This window comes from Schistocerca nitens, chromosome 5 (genome assembly GCF_023898315.1).
Source record: "Schistocerca nitens isolate TAMUIC-IGC-003100 chromosome 5, iqSchNite1.1, whole genome shotgun sequence".
NCBI classification, from domain to species: domain Eukaryota; kingdom Metazoa; phylum Arthropoda; class Insecta; order Orthoptera; family Acrididae; genus Schistocerca; species Schistocerca nitens.
In genome coordinates, this window is record NC_064618.1 from 494,635,094 (window position 1) to 494,653,157 (window position 18,064).

At 38.4% G+C, this 18,064-nt stretch overlaps 1 protein-coding gene across 7 annotated transcripts in view; it reads left to right on the forward strand.

Moving 5' to 3' along the window:
* LOC126260864 (CCR4-NOT transcription complex subunit 1) overlaps nt 1-18,064 on the forward strand; it is a 143,320-nt gene that overhangs the window by 24,881 nt on the left and 100,375 nt on the right. For all 7 annotated transcript variants that reach the window (XM_049958285.1, XM_049958280.1, XM_049958284.1 and 4 more), the window contains exons 5-11: nt 8,357-8,514; nt 12,939-13,250; nt 13,362-13,547; nt 13,790-14,158; nt 14,417-14,527; nt 14,608-14,766; nt 14,948-15,060. In XM_049958285.1, coding sequence (XP_049814242.1) covers nt 8,357-8,514; nt 12,939-13,250; nt 13,362-13,547; nt 13,790-14,158; nt 14,417-14,527; nt 14,608-14,766; nt 14,948-15,060 — 1,408 coding nt within the window. The remainder of the gene's footprint in view (nt 1-8,356; nt 8,515-12,938; nt 13,251-13,361; nt 13,548-13,789; nt 14,159-14,416; nt 14,528-14,607; nt 14,767-14,947; nt 15,061-18,064) is intronic.

Below are 18,064 nucleotides of genomic sequence, written 5' to 3' on the forward strand. Positions count from 1 at the left end.
TTCTAGCACTGAGGAAATTTCTGTAGTTATGTGTTAACTGTAGTGACTGACAGTCTGTCCAGCAATCTGGTGTTTTAAATGCTACATGGTTCACTTGCACTGCTGAGTCAGTCCCACAGGTTGGAAGTAGGTAATAACTCTTCAGACCTTCAACTGCAGACAGATAACATCTGGGGAGCAGCAAAGGCTGGTGTTGGCCTCTGACAGGTTGCTGGCAGGCAATTCCAGGGTGCCATGGCTACACTACTGCAGCAACTCTTGCAGCTACACTGTAGGTGCTCCATCTAGAGGTGATGATGGTCTGTGTCATACACAGTGTTGCAAATGGTTTTCACAATTTAAACTTATTCGTCTGTCACTTAAAGATGATGCTAGAGTGGGGAGGCCTTCCACATCAAGTGATGAATCGCGTGTAAAAAAAATCAACAATCTGGTCTGCACAAATAATTGATTGACTGTTTTGTAGTGGTTAATGAAAAAAATCTGCAAAAAGAGAAGAGTTGTGGCAACACAACACACAGTTCTTCTGCCATTAAATGTGCACGCCCACTTGGCTTTCTCAATTCGTCAGTTTTGTGCCAAAAATTTAATGACTGTCCTCATGGAGAGTATTGATGACATCAAAGCAAATTTGTCATAGGCCTTAATGGCCATCTCAGATGAAGTTATCAAAGACTGCTTTGCAAAATGGAAACACTGCTGGAAAAAAGTGTGTGAATAGGGGAGGGGAGTACTCTGAAGGGATCAAGGATCAGTAATCTGTTAAATTAAAGTTTAGAAAAATAAAGTTTGCTTACTTTCTGAACAGATCTAGTAATGGAGTGATTTGTGAGATGAGGCAATTGCAGATTGGCATTAAACAGATCAAAATAAAGGATAGTGTGATGGCATGGCATTCCAGTTTATCCATGTGAGTAGAACACAGTGCACATCTTTTTGATGCAGTCTAGTGAATTAAGTCATCAGTCATCATCAGAATGGGAAGAAATTACATGTGGTGTCCCACAGGGATCCATCTTAGGGCCATTGCTTTTTCTTGTGTACATTAATGATCTCTCATCAGTTACACTGCCAGAAGCAGAGTTCGTTTTGTTTGCAGATGACACAAGTATTGCAATAAATAGTATGTCAAGTGTAGTTCTAGAAAGTTCTGCTAATGGTATTTTCATGGATATTAATAAATGGTTTAAAGCCAACTCACTGACATTAAACTTCGAAAAGACTCACTATATGCAATTCAGAACCTGTAAGAGGTTTCCACCCAGCATATGCATAAAATACAAAGAAGAGCAGATAGAAGAGGTTGACAGTCTTAAATTCCTGGGATTACAACTTGATAATAAATTCAGTTGGGAAGAGCACACCACAGAACTGCAGAAACGCCTAAACAAATCTGTATTTGCAATTCGAGTGTTAGCAGACATAGGCGACATAAAAATGAAAAAGCTTGCATACTTTGCCTACTTTCATTCCGTAATGTCATATGGTATAATATTTTGGTTTAACTCTTCAAGTCAAACAAAAGTTTTCAGAGTCCAAAAGCGTGTAATACGTATTATTTGTGGAGTAAAGTCATGGACGTCCTGTAGAAACCTCTTCAAAGAACTGGGTATACTAACTACTGCCTGTCAGTATATTTACTCATTAATGAAATTTGTTCTGAATAATATATCTCTTTTTCCAACAAACAGCTCAGTTCATACATACAATACCAGGAACAAAAATGATCTGCACAAAGACTTAAAGCACTTACTTTAGTTCAAAAAGGGGTCCACTACTCAGGAACACTCATCTTCAATAATTTGCCAGTAAACATAAAAAATTTAGTTACAAATAAAGATCAGTTTAAAAGGAGCCTGAAAGACTTACTAGTGGCCAACTACTTCTACTCCATTGACGAATTTTTTAATAGAAACAAATGATGTATTGAATATATTCATACTATTAGTATTGTTATTTCAGCTTAAAAAAAATTGACATGTTCCACATACACGAGGGTCTCCTCAGCACGGATCTATGGAACGAAAACTAATCTAATCTAATCAAGTCTTATATACACTAGGACCGCAGTAGTCCGACAGACCTGAAGTCCAGCATGCATCAAAAATTTTCCTGCATCTTTTGCTCGGCTTTGTTGGCAGTGCAATCGGGTGCCTTTCAGAAACATCAGAACAGTTCAGCACAGCACCTTGTTAGTGACAATTATCTTCCACACTGAGGCAAATTATAATCTCGCCAAGATAATTCAGGTGTGTTGCTAGCTTTGTGCTGGTATCAGTGACTCTTTGTTCACGAGACCTAAATTTACAGTAATTAAAATTACCTCAGTGCTGTGTGGTTTTATTTTGTGGATATTTAAGAAAGTCATTGTACTGTACCAGTATTCAGCTACTTTTGTGACTGTCAAATAGACTAGCACAGTGAACTATTTTCAGTATTCAGCTACTTCTGTGGCTATCAAATAGACTAGCACAGTAAACAGTTTGTATATACAGTGAATGTTTTCTAAACAGAGCCTAAAATGGCAAAATGCAAACATGTTATGTTGACAATCAACCAAAACCTGGACATCATAAGAAGAATGGAAAAAGAGGAGAACCCAACATAATATGATAATTTAATATCACATCTTCAAATACACACAATGATAGAAAACAAAAACTGCAGCTAGAAAACTTTGTCACAATCTGCTTCAACTAAAAACCTAGACCTTAAGCAGACAAAAAAATCTAAGTTGGAAACTGTGGAAGTAGTATTGTTAAAGTGGCTCATGCTAAGAGGGCAGAGGGAAAACCAATAACAGGGCCTGTGTTAATTGAAAAGGAATATCAACAATGTAGGAAAAGATAGATTGCTACTTACCATAAAGAAGACATGTTAAGTTGGAGACAGGCACAAATAAAACACTTGCCTAAAGGTTTCGGCCACAGCCTTCATCAGCCGAAGAGAAACACACACCATTCATACACATAAGCAAGCACACCTCATGCACACATTACTCCCCATCTCGGGCTAGATTGCAACTATCATGTGGGATGCAAGCAGCAGTTTGGTGGGGGTGGGGGGGGGGGGATAGTAGTGTATAGATGAAGAGAGAGAGAGACAAAGGTTGCCTGGTGGGTTGTGCAGGGACTAGAATGCTAGAATGCCAAAAGGCACAGCATCAGGAGGTTATGTGGCAGGGAGGTGGGGGGAAAAGGAGAGGAGAGGGGAAAGATTGGCAGAGGGTGGGTGAGAAAATGGGGAGAAGACAATAGGAAAGAGGGGGTGGAAACTATTGGGTAGGGGGTGTAGGGGCAGTATGGTACCGTAAATTGAGGCTGGGATAATTATGGGAGCAGACAATAAGCTGCAATGATAACTCCTATGTGCGCAGTTCAAAAAAGCTGATGCTGGAGGGGAGGATCCAGATGGCTCGGGTAGTGAAGCTACCATTGAAATAAAGCAATTTCTGTTCAGCTGCATGTTGTGCCACAGTGTGATCTACTTTGCTCTTCCCAGCCCTAGATGGGGTAGAATAAACCTCTGACTCAACTAGAATAGGAAGTATTGAGTGGGTGGATTGGCCAGGTCTTGCACTTAGGTCATCCACAAGGATATGATCTTTGTGGCAAGGGATTGGGATTGGGAGTAGCGTAGGGACAGACTAGGATGGTGTGGAGGGTTGGGGATGAGAGACCACTGTAGGAGAGATGGGAAGTATCTTGGGTAGGCTGTCCCTCGTTTCAGGGCATGATGATAGGTAATCAAAGGCTAGCAAAGCATATGGTCCAGTTGTTTCAGCTTGGGGCAGTTCTGGGTGGAGGAGGAGACACTCCTTTGTGGCTGGTTCTTGGGGTTGCAGGCTAAGTCTGGTGGGTAGTGGTTGTCTGTGATCTGGACTCAGGGCCAAGATGTCCTGTATTCGTTCCTTCATAACCTCAACACCTTCTCTCCAATCCACTTCACATAGTCCTCCTCAATCCAACATGCCACCTCCTCTCTGATGGTTCCACCCACACCTCTGTCCACATTAAACCCAACAAGTGCCAACAGTACACGCCTTTTGACGCTGTCATCCGTTTCACATACAGCCACTGTATTTGCAGTGACAAGAACTCCTTTGCTCAGTATGCTGAGGGTGTCACCGAGGCCTTCAGAGAGAACAACCTAGTCCATCCCTGTGCCACCCCGCCCCCCCCCCCCTCCCCTGTCCCAACCAATTGCTGCAAGGATCACATTCCTGTGTAAGACCGCCTGCCCAATCCACCCCCCCAGCACTTCCTATTCCAGTCAAGTCACAGGCTGACCCTACCCTGTCAGGAGCTGGGCCACCTGTGAAAGCAACCATGTCATTTACCAGCTCTGCTGCAATCATTGTACAGCTGTCTATATTGGTATGACTACCAACTAGCTGTCCACCAGGGTGAACGGCCACCGCCAAACTGGCCAAGAGCAAAGTAGACACCCTGTGGCATGACAGGCAGCTGAATATAGATAGCATGCTTTATTTTAATGTCAGTTTCACTACTCGGTCCATCTGGATCCTCCCGTTCACCACTAACTTTTCTGAACTGCGCAGATGGGAGTTATACTTGCAGCACATTCTCCGCACTCGTAATTATCCCGGCCTCAGCTTATGATAACATACTGTCCTTACACCCTCTACCCCAACAGTTTCCACTCTCTCTGCCCGACTATGTCCTTTCCATTCTTGTCTTTCACCCTCTGTTAATGCACCCACCCATCTTTCTCCATTCCTCTCCTTTTTTATTTCCCCTCTTCCCTGCCCCACAACCTCCTGATGCTACACCTGTTGGCTGTCTAGTCCTTGCACACTCCTGCCAGATACCTTCCCTCCCTCCCACCTTCCCTCCCTCCCACCTTCCCTCCCTCCCACGCCACCCTCCCTCCCACGCCACCCTCCCTCCCACGCCACCCTCCCTCCCACGCCACCCTCCCTCCCACGCCACCCTCCCTCCCACGCCACCCTCCCTCCCACGCCACCCTCCCTCTCCCCCCTCGCCCTCGCACACTCACTGCCCCCCTCCCCGCCCCCTCCGTCCTGCCCTCCCTCACACCAGTACACTACTATACGTCCCCCTTCCCTTCCCTCTCCAGATTGCTGCTTGCAAACCACGTGATGGTTGCATTCTGGCCTGAGATGCTGGCGATGGGAGTCATGTGCTTGGTTATGTGTATGAATGGTGTGTGTTTCTCTTTTTCTGATGAAGGCTGTGGCTGAAAGGTTTATGTAAGTAATTGTGCCTGTCTGCAACTTAACATTTGTTTATGGTAAGTAGCAAGCTATCTTTTACTACGTTGTTGATATTCCTACCTGGAATCTGCCCACAGATAATTTTTTCTTCTTTTTTTAATGCCACTATAAATTCAAAATCTGTCATGGCATTCGTAAACAAGAAGTTTCTTGTGAAATAAAATATGCTGCTGGTGCTGCTGCAGATTGATACAAAAAATATCTCAAAAGCCTCTTGATAAACTTAAGTTGCCTCCACACCACATCTACAACGCTGATGAGACTGGCCTGTTATGGCGGTGTTTGCCAAATTCAATCCTATTGGGAGCTGAGAAGTCCTGTGCAAAGGTTTTGAAAAAAGGAAAGTCATGATAACTCCCTTAGTGTGTGGAAATGTTTCAGGCAATTATAAACCATCTTTCTTATTTGGAAAATCAAAAGCCTAGACCTCTAAAAAAATTGGATACATGTGCTGGTTAATTATGGTGTACAAACTAATGCCAGGATGGTAGCCAAATTGTTCAAAGACTGCTTCTTGTACCATTTCATTCTAATTGTCAAAGTAAGTTTTCAAAGATGGTAAGCCAGTTCTCATCCTTGATGGTTGTTGAGCTTACCCTCCAGAATCTGAGATGGAAAGCATTGTAAATGATGAGTCAATATCTCATTGCTCTGGAATTGTAAGAGTGATAAACTCTACGTACACTAACAAACTGCATCCACTAATGAACTGAGTGCATTCTAAGCAGAAGATGTTGACTAGTGGATCAACATTGGCGAATTTAGCTATCGGTGAAGAGCTTACTTGACGATATGATATGGTGGGCTGAGGTTTGAGAAGACTTATACGTTTTTGCTGAAGTTCGCAGATAGTAGCCAATGATACAACACTTCTGAAGTTATGAATCAGCACATCATACAGAATAATTTTTGTCGAAAAAGAGCTCAATCTGGTAACAAGTTAGCACTTCAGCAATGTTCCAAGGTCTTTATATTCCTGTTTTTAAATCATGTTCTTGAAGGTGACTTTGATAGTATGGCATATTTGATAATCTGCCACTGACAGATCCCCAGGCATGCCAGATTTTTGAGGTCCTACTATATAAATTTATTCCAAACATTAGTTTGACATGTAAGTTATTTGTAAAATCTATCAAAAGTTTAATGATATCAGTGCCATCTCTGTTCCCAGCCAAGAACCTTCCATAATGTTGTCATAATTAATTCTGCTTATAGAGACATTGGTATTGGTGAAATGTGTTTTCATTACTGAATCTTTTTTCCCAAACATTTCCATCTCATTTATGTATAATACATCTTTCCTCTAAGGCAGTTTTGAGAAATAGGTAAATTTTTAATGCTTGCTTTTTAGTTTAGATATTAAATAATTGTCCCAAAATGTGATTCATGGTGTACCTAGGGCTTGCTTGAATGCAGTTTTTGTAATTTGTTTTTTCATGACTTAACACTGCATCAAGCCTTCTCCTTTATTTGAATATATGACTTGCAATATTGAAGTTTCTACAATGCCTGATACGTACAATAACTTCAGCAGATAGTAATTATCACTACTAGTGCTGCTGCAGCAACAACTATGGACAACTATGGCTACATTATTATTTATATTATTATTATTTTCACATGTTCAATAAGGGCATTTCAGGATTTGCTTTTAGCCTTTCCTTGTGTCCATATGACTTGTCATTCTTGAGAATAGAAAGTTGCAGATTTTCTATTAAATTCTTTTTTGTCTAGTTACTATTGTTGTGCAACTTCTTCTTTTAATATCACCATAAAAACCTTTTTTTTTCCTTCATATGAAAAATTCTTTATAGCTCTGAATTTCTTATTTCCTGTAAATATGTGTGTCCATTCTTTGGCATATTTTGGACCCGCCATGTCACTCTGTTCTAATATTGCTTTTTCCTAATTTGGTTTGTTGGTCAATTTTAAGTTCTAGTTTTAGTTTGTGCCAGTCTTACTTTTCCTATGCCCTGGATTGTTTGCAAAGATTTAAAAAATTTCTCCATGAGTTTTACCTTTGGTTTTATACCGTACAGCATTTCCTAATGATTGTAGCAGTTTAAAGATCAAGAATTTATTCTTTTTCTAATTTGAAAGAGAAATATAGTGTCCACTGAGGCATAATCTTTTTTTTTAAGATGCAGATAAGTACTAACTGCTTTCTGATTCCACATTTTTTGATATCTGAAAATTAGTTTTAGAATTAAAGATTGTTTTGAGAAAGATCTATTTGGTCTGAAACCTGTGTGGTATCTACCAATTTTGGATTCATGTTGTTGTATTTGATCCAGGAGATGTTGAGATAGAATTTTGTATGTGACAGGAGGAATGGAAATTTGTCTAGGGTAATTAACATAAATTCTGCCTCAGTGCAGTTTTAGACATTTTTTGAGATATCTATAAAATTCTCTGCAATTTTCTTAGTGGTGAAGAGCCTTTTGTTCTTTTTCTCTTAAAGCATGGTTTTTTGGTTGTGATATCCACCTGGCCTCATTTTAAATTTTTTAATGTAATTTCCTGTTGTTTTTTTAAATTTCTGGAAGTTGACTATTCTCATAATGTCTTTCTTTCAGGGTAAATGGTTTTACAACTTCTCCAATTTCATGGATGTGTGATTTCTATTTTCAGATTTATTACTATTCTGTGTTTTCTGTGCTTCTTGTCAGGATTTTGCTACTTTTCCACAATCTCCAAACTGCTAGTGATATTTCTTCCTCTCTATTGAATAAAAGAATTTGCTTTTGGGCCATCAGCAAAACTTGAGTTACTTCAAATTTTGTGTTTGTGCTTAGTCTAGTTCTTCTACTAGTAATAAATTTTGGGATTAATTACAACTTTCTGCTAATTTTTCCTGGCATTAAATCCAGTTTCAGTTAGGTTAAGTAGTGTCCTGTGTCAGTTTTTGCTCTTTTGCAAGCTTAAATCTGGAAAATCTCCTTGGGATCTGCGTAAAAGGATGGCATGGGATGTGATCTGACAGTTTGTAAGTAGCTTATATTCTTGTTAAGTGATCACAATGTCGATTTTTCTTAATGTGAGTTGACATGATATTGAGATTGACCATTAATTGAAGACTTCTGCAACTCTGTCTTCTAGGAATAAGCACTGAAACAAGGGAAGCTTTTCTTCAGGCCTTAAGAAAAGAGTTTACTGAAGAATTGGTGCCAGTCATCTTAGCACCACTGTTATATCCTGTAAAGGCTACTTTTCCTATGGATAAAGGAAACCAGGAGAATCTTTCAATTACAACCATGGTAATTATGATACTTTATGTATTATTTGTCTTTTGTCACAAATATTCCGTCACCTTGTGCTGTATTGTTTAAAATATTGGGTTTTAGATTTGAAATCAATGATTATTACATACTGCTATAGCCTGGCATAGATATTACTGAAAACAGTTTTTAACCCAAGTGCAATACACAGCGTAATCAACATTACATGGAAATAAACTAAATGTGCATGATAATATACAAATACAAATTTTAAAGCTTCTTCTTCAGTTAATATGCATAATCATTAAAGAAAATGAAAACAAAACAATTAATGTCTGTGAAACAAGCAGTTGGTATTGACAGTTCAGGTGGGCAGATTGCAGTGTTGCCAAACATGGTTTACAGCACTACTTGCCTCTCTGCTCCTACTCACATGCACTAGAGGCAGAAACAAAAACTTCAATAACATTCAGGCCAGTGAATTTATTCACAGTTGCTACTTTTAATGTATAAACTCAAAAAATTGAAAAGAACTATTTAGTATCCAACATGCTGAAGTATCGTTAAGTTACTTATATATTTCACAATAGGAATGAAAACTATTTTTGCAAACAGTTGAATTTCCACAGTATTTGTATGTAGTTACATATTGGTATCATTAATCTGATCTACAAAGAGTGACAGAATAATTTATCAGTATATTAACGATTTACCACAATATGATGATTGGTTGATAACAGGCTCCCTTCATAAATTTCTGTGTGTGTTACACTTACGCTAATTGATAAACACCACTCACATCACTGTCAGAATTTGATTTAGAGTGTTCTTCTTCTGAACTGCTCGAACTATCACAGCTCCTTCCCAAATGTATAATTAAATTTTTGGTGCATTCTTCCACAAACTGTTCATCTTTGGCTGCCTCTTTGAAGATTGTTGCATTTGTTCACAATGTCAGATTTGTCATAAACAATACTTAAAACACTTTTTCAAAAACTACATTGTACATCTCTTCGCCGTAATTGCCTAACATTTTCAAATGAAATGTGAACAGGCAGTTTGGCACGCAACTGTCTGGTATACATGCGTAGAGAACAATAATTCACCTTCCTTTTCAAAAAGGCACTGCCATGGTCCCCTTGGACATTCCATCACTTCAGGCATTATATAATGAGTGGTTGGCATTCATCCAGGTTTGCTTTAGCCACATTATACTGAAAAATCTCACACCCATGATCCTGTGCAGAAATCTGCACCACCATGCAACAGCATTTGTCCTTTCCATTGATATTTGACATCTGTTAAACACTGAACGCCTGAAGCCTTCGTCTTTCAACATTGTGGACAATGAAACATTGCTTCCTTCAAAAAGATACTGAAGCAACACAAATAATTCAGATAGAGTGGAATGTTCTCTTCTCTTAATTTAACTATGTATTCGATGATTAGTGTCTTTCTGAAAATCAACCCTCGCCTACTTCTTTCCTGGTGCGCGCTGCCTTGTTAAGCCACTCTCACCACAGTCTATACTGTACTGTTCTTTCCCTGTCAATACAACAATGTTCTTGCTTACTTTCAGAACTGTTTCCTTTTCTTTGTCCAAATGATCTTCACAAAACACACAAATTCGTGGGCCTAGCTTGTTGCACACTTTCCTTTATACTATACATGTTGGGCTGGCACTACTAATCACATTGAACATTATTTGAAGGAAAACACTAAAAGCATCAAAAGTGAAATAAACTTGCAAACTGAACTTCTGGGATGAAGTAGTGACAAAATTAAGAATATGATAGATTGCTGCTCACCGTGTAGTGGAGGTATCGCATCACAGACAGGCACAACAAAATGACAGCTTAACTAGTGAACTTTCGATCAGAAGTGCTTCTCCTGAAGCACGCAAAACTTGAGTGGACTCGTGGGCAAGCGCCTGCGTGCGTGCGTGCGTGCGTGCGTGCGTGTGTGTGTGTGTGTGTGTGAGAGAGAGAGAGAGAGAGAGAGAGAGTGAGTGTGTTACCCACTTCAGGAGGAGGCCGTGGTCAAAAGCGTAAATGTATGGCAGTCATTTTATTGTGGATTTCTGTGACTCGGCATCTCCACTATAATTTTCATAATATTGTCAAAAGAATTTGAAGCACAAAATTTTTTTGTGCTTGAGTAAAGTGAAGCAGTATCCTATTCGCAAACTATCTTGACATACTTGATCTTCAGATTTTAGGGGCAGCCACCAATTATTTTGTGCAATACGAGGCCCTTTTTCTTGATGTTATGGGGTTAGGGGCTGATTTTTTTAATAATAGATTTTATTCCATCATTCATTGCACCAATTAAAGAAAACGGCTGCAGGAGGAGTCATTGATTGCCAAAAGCAGTTGTCAAAAGTGCAGCCTCTCATTGACTTGAAAAATTGTAAATGTATGTAGTAATAATAATAATAATAATAATAATAATAATAATATGAAAAAGGATAGATAACTATACACCACATAGAGGAGGCATTGAATCACAGATATTAACAATGAAAAATACCGTTAAACATTTATGTTACACACTCTCTCTCTCTCTCTCTCTCTCTCTCTCTCTCTCTGAATTACTCTAGTACAAATGTAATCTTATTAATGAAAGCATTTCAGAAAATTTATAGCACACAAAACAGCATGGTTTAGAAACTGTATTTGTACATAATTTTATTTGCTTGAAACCTTGGGCATAATGTACACACATTTTGGACTGTAAGTGATGTTTGTATAACCAGCATTTAGAGTTATTGGGCCTAGGCATAGTTTCAAATAAGAATAATCTTGCTATTTTGTAATTTGTTACTAGTTCAGGGACTTAATACAATATTATACTTGTAAGTACACCACTGTAATTGAAATGGATAGCACAGGGTGTTAATTTGAATTTCTGTAGGATGCTGTTTGATAGCCTTTCACTTACAAGAGGAGGCCACGACATTTGGAATGTGGATTTACCGCAAACTTCGCACACTCGTAGTACTCCATGAGGACAACAAAATGTGTAAGCAGTAGCGCGTACTTCCCAAGCATTATTGAGAATATCGTAAGATAATTTCAGTCGTCAAATATATACCTGTGCATGGCTATTTTTACCATGAAGCGGCGGCAGCCAAGTGGTTAGCGTTCAAGCCCCGTAATCGCTGGATCGATGAATCTAGTCTCATTCGTCAGGGGTTTGTTTTTTATTTCTCCTCTTCAGCGTATAATTTTCCAAGATACTTAATTCATCATCATCATCATCATCATCATCATCATCATCATCATTCTCCTCCTCCTCCTCATCCTCCTCCTCCTCCTCCTCCTCCTCCTCCTCCGCTTCTCATCCTCATCAGTGTAGGCAACGGAATTTTTATTAACGTGAATCTCCATATCTGTAGAGGGAAGTTTCAGTAACATGCTGAAGATGTCTTTAAGTTACAAAGCCTTTTTTTGGAAGTTATCTGTGGTAGTGAATGTTCATTATACCTGTATGGGTTTATAAGAATAGCTAATTACAGAATGATATTCCATAGACAGCAGTATCCTTAAAACAGAAAAATGAAGACTGTTATCCAAACAGCTTGAACATAATTGACCAAGTGGGCTGCCCAGCACTTCTAGACTGTAGAAAATGAACTGTTATCTGTGTAAACTGTTCATTTTCAATGTAACTGCATAGATTTTGTGCACCTATTGTTATTTCTGTAAGGCTATATACACAGCTTTATCTTATTGGCCATTTAATGGTGTCAAAAATTGTGAACAGTGTTAGTCATTCCCTGTTACACTATGTTGATGTATCTGTGTGTTACTACCAGCAATTTTGTTTATTGAATGTACTGGTAATACAATACTTATGCTGAAAGAGATGTTTGAAACAAAACTAAGTATTGGAAGAGCTTTTTTATTATATCAGCAGTGTAGTAGGGTTGATATAGCATTAAAGCCCTTGTTTCAAAAAATATTTTAAAGTAGAATTTGAGTTTATTTGTTTATTCAGCTGTCGTGTGTGGGGTTTTTTTTGTGTGTGTGTGTGTGGGGGGGGGGGGGAGATAATTATTTTCTGTTTGTTTCATTATTTAGTCGAAATTGACAAATGTAAGGTGTTACTTTAGGGATAGACATTTGTCAGGGTTTTCACAAAGTTTTGTGCACCGTTTCCAGTGTATCTTCATGACTATATGCCGAGTCACTCTTCAGTCCACTGGAACTGTGCCATACAGCCTTAGTACGCACTTAATAAGTTGTCCAGACTTAATTTTGTGTGTACTTACAATAATATGGAATCTGGAAAACATTCCCACACCTAGCTTTGCTGGAGACATCAAATTAAATTTCAGAGTAAAGTCCTAGGTGTGAACTCTTAAATCTTGTAGATTTTATGATGCGTAAGTGACTGATTCAGCTGCGCACGTACTACTATTACATGATCATTGTAATTTCCACCTTTTTATCTTTTTTCAGATGGACGGTTCTTTAGCTGATTTAATAATGGAGATGGGTTATGGATTCTGTTCTTCTGTTGAAGAATGTCGGAACAATCTTATCAGTTTGGGTGCAAGGGAAATGACTCCAGCAATGACAGCACGTGTTCTCAGCATGATGGTGCGGACTCATACTGGTCTTGATGAACAAGTGGGCTTACAGAATTTACAGAATCCAGCCAATTACTGGGGAAACAGCAATGACTCTGGTTCAAAAGAGAAAGGATCTTCTGACAGCAGTCATCCAAACACATGGAACGTTGAAATTTTTGCGCAAGCTCTGAAAGAACTTGTGAGTAATTCTTTAATGACTGGCACAAAAATGTATGTTGCAGTTGCATGGAAATGAGTGGATAATGCAGATAGATATTGTATATTAAATTGGATTTCTATTGTTGTTTAGGTCCCTAACTTACAGTGGAATGATGTTATAATGGAATTGGATCACAGTGAATTTATGGTCAAGGAACGACAAGGGTTGAATTTGTTAATGACTGCTCTTAGACTGGGACTTCAAAACCAAGGTTATCATCCAGATGTCTTTCCTGTTGATCTGATATACCGACACTGGAAAAATGTGGATGGGCAGGTATTTTAATTAATTTTGTCATTTTCTTTGAAAGATGTGTACAACAAATTTTATTCCAATTGCAAATAGACCACCGTAACTTGATAGTCAAAACAGTCACAAACTCTGAACTAATAATAATTAAAATTGTTTATTTAATTCACTGAGCCATACTTGCGTACAAAAGATATTGCCTTTCATGTATTTTTTTTTTTTTTTTTTAGTTTGAAGAATAGTATGTTACACAGACATTTCTGTTGCAGTTTTCACTGATTCAGCAAATACTGAAGAATCCAGATCTTTTCTGTTTTGCTGATTATCCTTACCACTCAGTGCCAGTGGATCTCCTGAAAGCTCCTCCTGACAGTGACAACAAAGACATTGCTACTTGGAGATCAATGGACTTGGTAGATGTTTTGCTTTATTTAGCTGAGAGAGGATTGTATGCTCAAGTTCAGGAGCTGTTTAAAATTCCTGTTCAACATTGCCCAGATGTGTTGATGCTGTCATTACTGCAGTTCAGTGCACCAGTTACTGTTTTGAGACAAGAACTCTTGACAAGTCTCATTCCAATATTTTTAGGGAATCATCCAAATTCGGTTATCATACTTCATCAGGCATGGCATTCACAGGTGAGCAAAAATGTTTTGCATCTCTAACTTATAAAACATATCTGTATTAAATATTAAAATATAAGAAGAATGAATAATCAAACTGTACAAGTGTGCAATAAGGCAATGGACTGTCCTGGAACTATGCTGGAAACATCTGTATCCAACATTACAGAAATGAAGCTTTGGGAGGTATCCTTGAAATGAAATTTTAATCTTGTATGTTTCTTAATGTTAGTAATTACTGCACTAATTCATATGCTTTCCTTTTTTGTTTAGAATGTTTCAATCAGGCCTATTATTATGCATGCAATGGCTGAATGGTATCTCAGAGGAGAAAATGACCAAAGCAGGCTTTCCCGAATTCTTGACGTTGCCCAAGACCTTAAGGTAAGGAGTAAAACTTGAAATTATCAGAATTATTACACTCTGTAAATCAGCTTTATTTAATGTTAACCATGTTTTCACAGGCACTTTCAATGCTGCTCAATGCTTCATCATTCCCATTTGTAATAGACTTGGCTTGCCTAGCATCAAGAAGGGAATATTTGAAACTAGAAAAATGGCTAACAGATAAAATACGAGAACATGGCGAACCTTTCATATCTGCTTGTGTGAAATTTCTGCAAGTGAGTTGTTTCCTAAAACCCATCACTGTAAATACTTTTGGTTCTTGCTAATGATTGAAAGTAACATATTTCAGTTCTGATTTTTCTTTGACATTATAGTGATTTGGACTAATTTTGTTTCTTCATTAGTTATTTTATGTATTTCGTATTGTTCCATATTTCACGTTTTTAATTTTTGCAGCGCCGGTGTCCACAGATCATGGGTAACAAGGATGGTGAAAGCCAACCCAAGTCGGCACAACTGCCTCATGAGACACTGACAACAATGTTGGCATGTCTACAAGTCTGTGCAGGGTATGTTTTTGGAGAAAAACAAATCGTAGTAGTGTACGTGAGCTGACAAATTAATTGTGACATGAGGAAATATATTGCAGTGAATAAGATACATTAAAATTTCTTGGATGTGCATGACTCAAAATTTATAAATTCATAAAGCATTCATAATATTACAGTATAAAAGTAGAAGAGGTAAAATAACTTGTCCAACATAGCAGTGAATTGTCTGTTACAGTCTGTAATGGATGAAAGTAGTAACTTTTGCTGATAATGACAGTGAGCTGTCTTGGAAGTGTACCAGTGAATTAATTTTGTAAATCAAAATTAACTTGAGGATTATAACTTTAATTATTTCCTCAGTTGTATGAAGGAAATCATTGTTACACACCTGCTTCTAGTTAATTGAAAACAGTTCTTCGTAAGTACCATCAGGGGTACAGAGGAGGACTGTATGGAAACTGCAAGGCATACAAAAAGTGACATGTTTCAGTAGTTAGAGCATCTGTCAAAGTGCAGCTTCATAATACATGTCATGACATATAATAGAAGAATACATACATTTTATGTTCTTCAGTTTGCTAAATGTCAGTCAGTCATGACAGCTCAGCAATGCTTTTACGCCATAGATCAGGTAAAATCTCCAGCAGACAAAATAATCCATCAGCGGTGAAACACATTCCATGCGACTGACTGACTGTCTGTGGCACAAAGAACACAGGCTAGCCAGAACCATCGGCTGAGAAAGTTGAACGTGTATGGAAATCATTTGTCAGGAGCCCAAAGAAATTTACATGTGGGGCAGAGGACTGGAGATGCACACCAGCCAGCAGTGTTCTACATTCCCCATGCAAAACAAGGATTTCAGATAGACTCGATGTATAAATTGAAGACTGCCTTTGACACTGACAATGAAAGTGAGATGGTGACCCAGCTTTTGATAGAGCTATAATATGTTTTGAAGCATGGTAGTTAAGCAGATGTTAAGATGCTGTAGGTATGATTAGCAGAATCTGTGTCTGTTGTCTAGTAAAAACAACGTATTCTGTGCACAATTTAGTAAATTTTGCACTATACAGTTTTGGAAATAATATTCATAGACACACTTTTTTAACAAGGATGATTAATTGGAAGACCAATTAGACAAAAGTAACTACTTTATAGACACCTTGTATTGCGCTATTCATCCTGTGCCAAAGAACCTGAAGAGGGTGCCATATGTATGAATGAAAATGCAAATTTGTGTTCACTATAGGAAAGTGTTTCTTTGGATGACAGTGTGGGAGCGAGGGGGCAAATTTTGAAGCTTTTGAATCTACATCTTCACTCTGCGAACCACCATGAGGTGCATGGCAGAGGGTACACCCTCTTGTACCAGTTAATAGGGTTTCTTTCCGCTCCATTCATCTATGGAGTGTGGGAAGAATGATTGTTTGAATGCTTCTGTGCATGCGGTAATTATTCTAATCTTCTCCTCAGGATACCTATGTGAGTGATATGGAGGGTTCTGTAGTATATTTCTATAGTAATCATTTAAAGCCGGTTTTTGAGACTTTGTTAATAGACTTCCTTGGGATAGTTTACGTCTGTCTTCAAGAGTCTGCCAGTTCAGTTCCTTCAGTATCTACAAGACACTTATCCATGGGTTAAACAACCCTGTGACCATTCGTGCTGCTCTTCTCTTTATATGTTCAGTATCCCCTGTTAGTCCTATTTGATACGGGTGCCTCGCACTTAAGCAATTTTCCAGAACAAGTTGCACGAGTGATTTGTAAGCAGTCTCCTTTATAGGCTAATTGCACTTCCCCAGTATTCTACCAGTAAACCGAAATCTACCACCTGTGTTACCCACGACTGAACCTATTTGATCATTCCATTTCATATCCCTACAAAGTGTTACACCCAGGTATTTGTGAGTTGACCGATTCCAGCAGTGATTCATTAATTTATATTCCCAGGATACTAGGTTTTTTGTCTTGTGAAGTGCAAAATTGTACATTAAGTTGCCAATCTCTGCAGCAAGTAGAAATCTTATGAAGATCTGACTGTATATTTATGCAGCTTCTTTCAAGTAGTAGATAACTGTATCATCTTCAAAAAGCCTGATTTTACTATTAATATTGTCTGCAAGGTTGTTAATATAAAATATGAACATCAAGGGTCCCAACACACTTCACTGGAGCACACCTGAAGTTACTTGTACATCTGACAATGACTCTCCATCCAAGATAACATGCTGTGTCCTCCCTACCAAAAAGCCTTCAATCCAGTCACAAATTTCACTTAATACCCTATATGATCGTACTTTCGACAATGATCGTACTTTCGACAATGATCGTACTTTCGACAATGATCGTACTTTCGACAATGATCGTACTTTCGACAATGATCGTACTTTCGACAATGATCGTACTTTCGACAATGATCGTAGGTGTGGTATTGAGTCAAATGCTTTTGAAAATCAAGAAAGTTCAGTATGTCATGTGAGAAAAGTGAGAGTTGGGTTGCGTTTCACATGATCAATGTTTTCAAAATCCATGCTGGTGGGCATTGAGATCGTTCTGTCTGAGCTCATAATATGTTCTAAGATTCTAAAAGAAAACAATCTCAAGCATATTGGACGGTAGTTTGTGGATCACTTCTATTACCCTTCTTCTAGACGTGTGTTACTGTTCTTTTTTCCAAGAACTGGGCATGGTATTAATACTTATTTCATTCATCTTTTCAGTGATACAAGGATTAAATGGGGCAATTCACCTGGATTTTCCTTTGTAAAGGAACATTTGAAAACTGAGTTAAGCATTTCAGCTCTTGCTTTGCTATCCTCAATTTCAGTTCCTATCTCATTCACTAGAGACTGGACACTTAACTTTGGTGCCACTAACAGCCATTACATACGACCAGAATTTGTTTGGATTCTGTGAAAGATCACTTGACAGTGTTCTGCTACGGTAGTCATTGAAAGCATCACGCATTGCTCTCATGACAGCCAAACGCGTTTCATTCAGTGTATCTTTACCTGTAG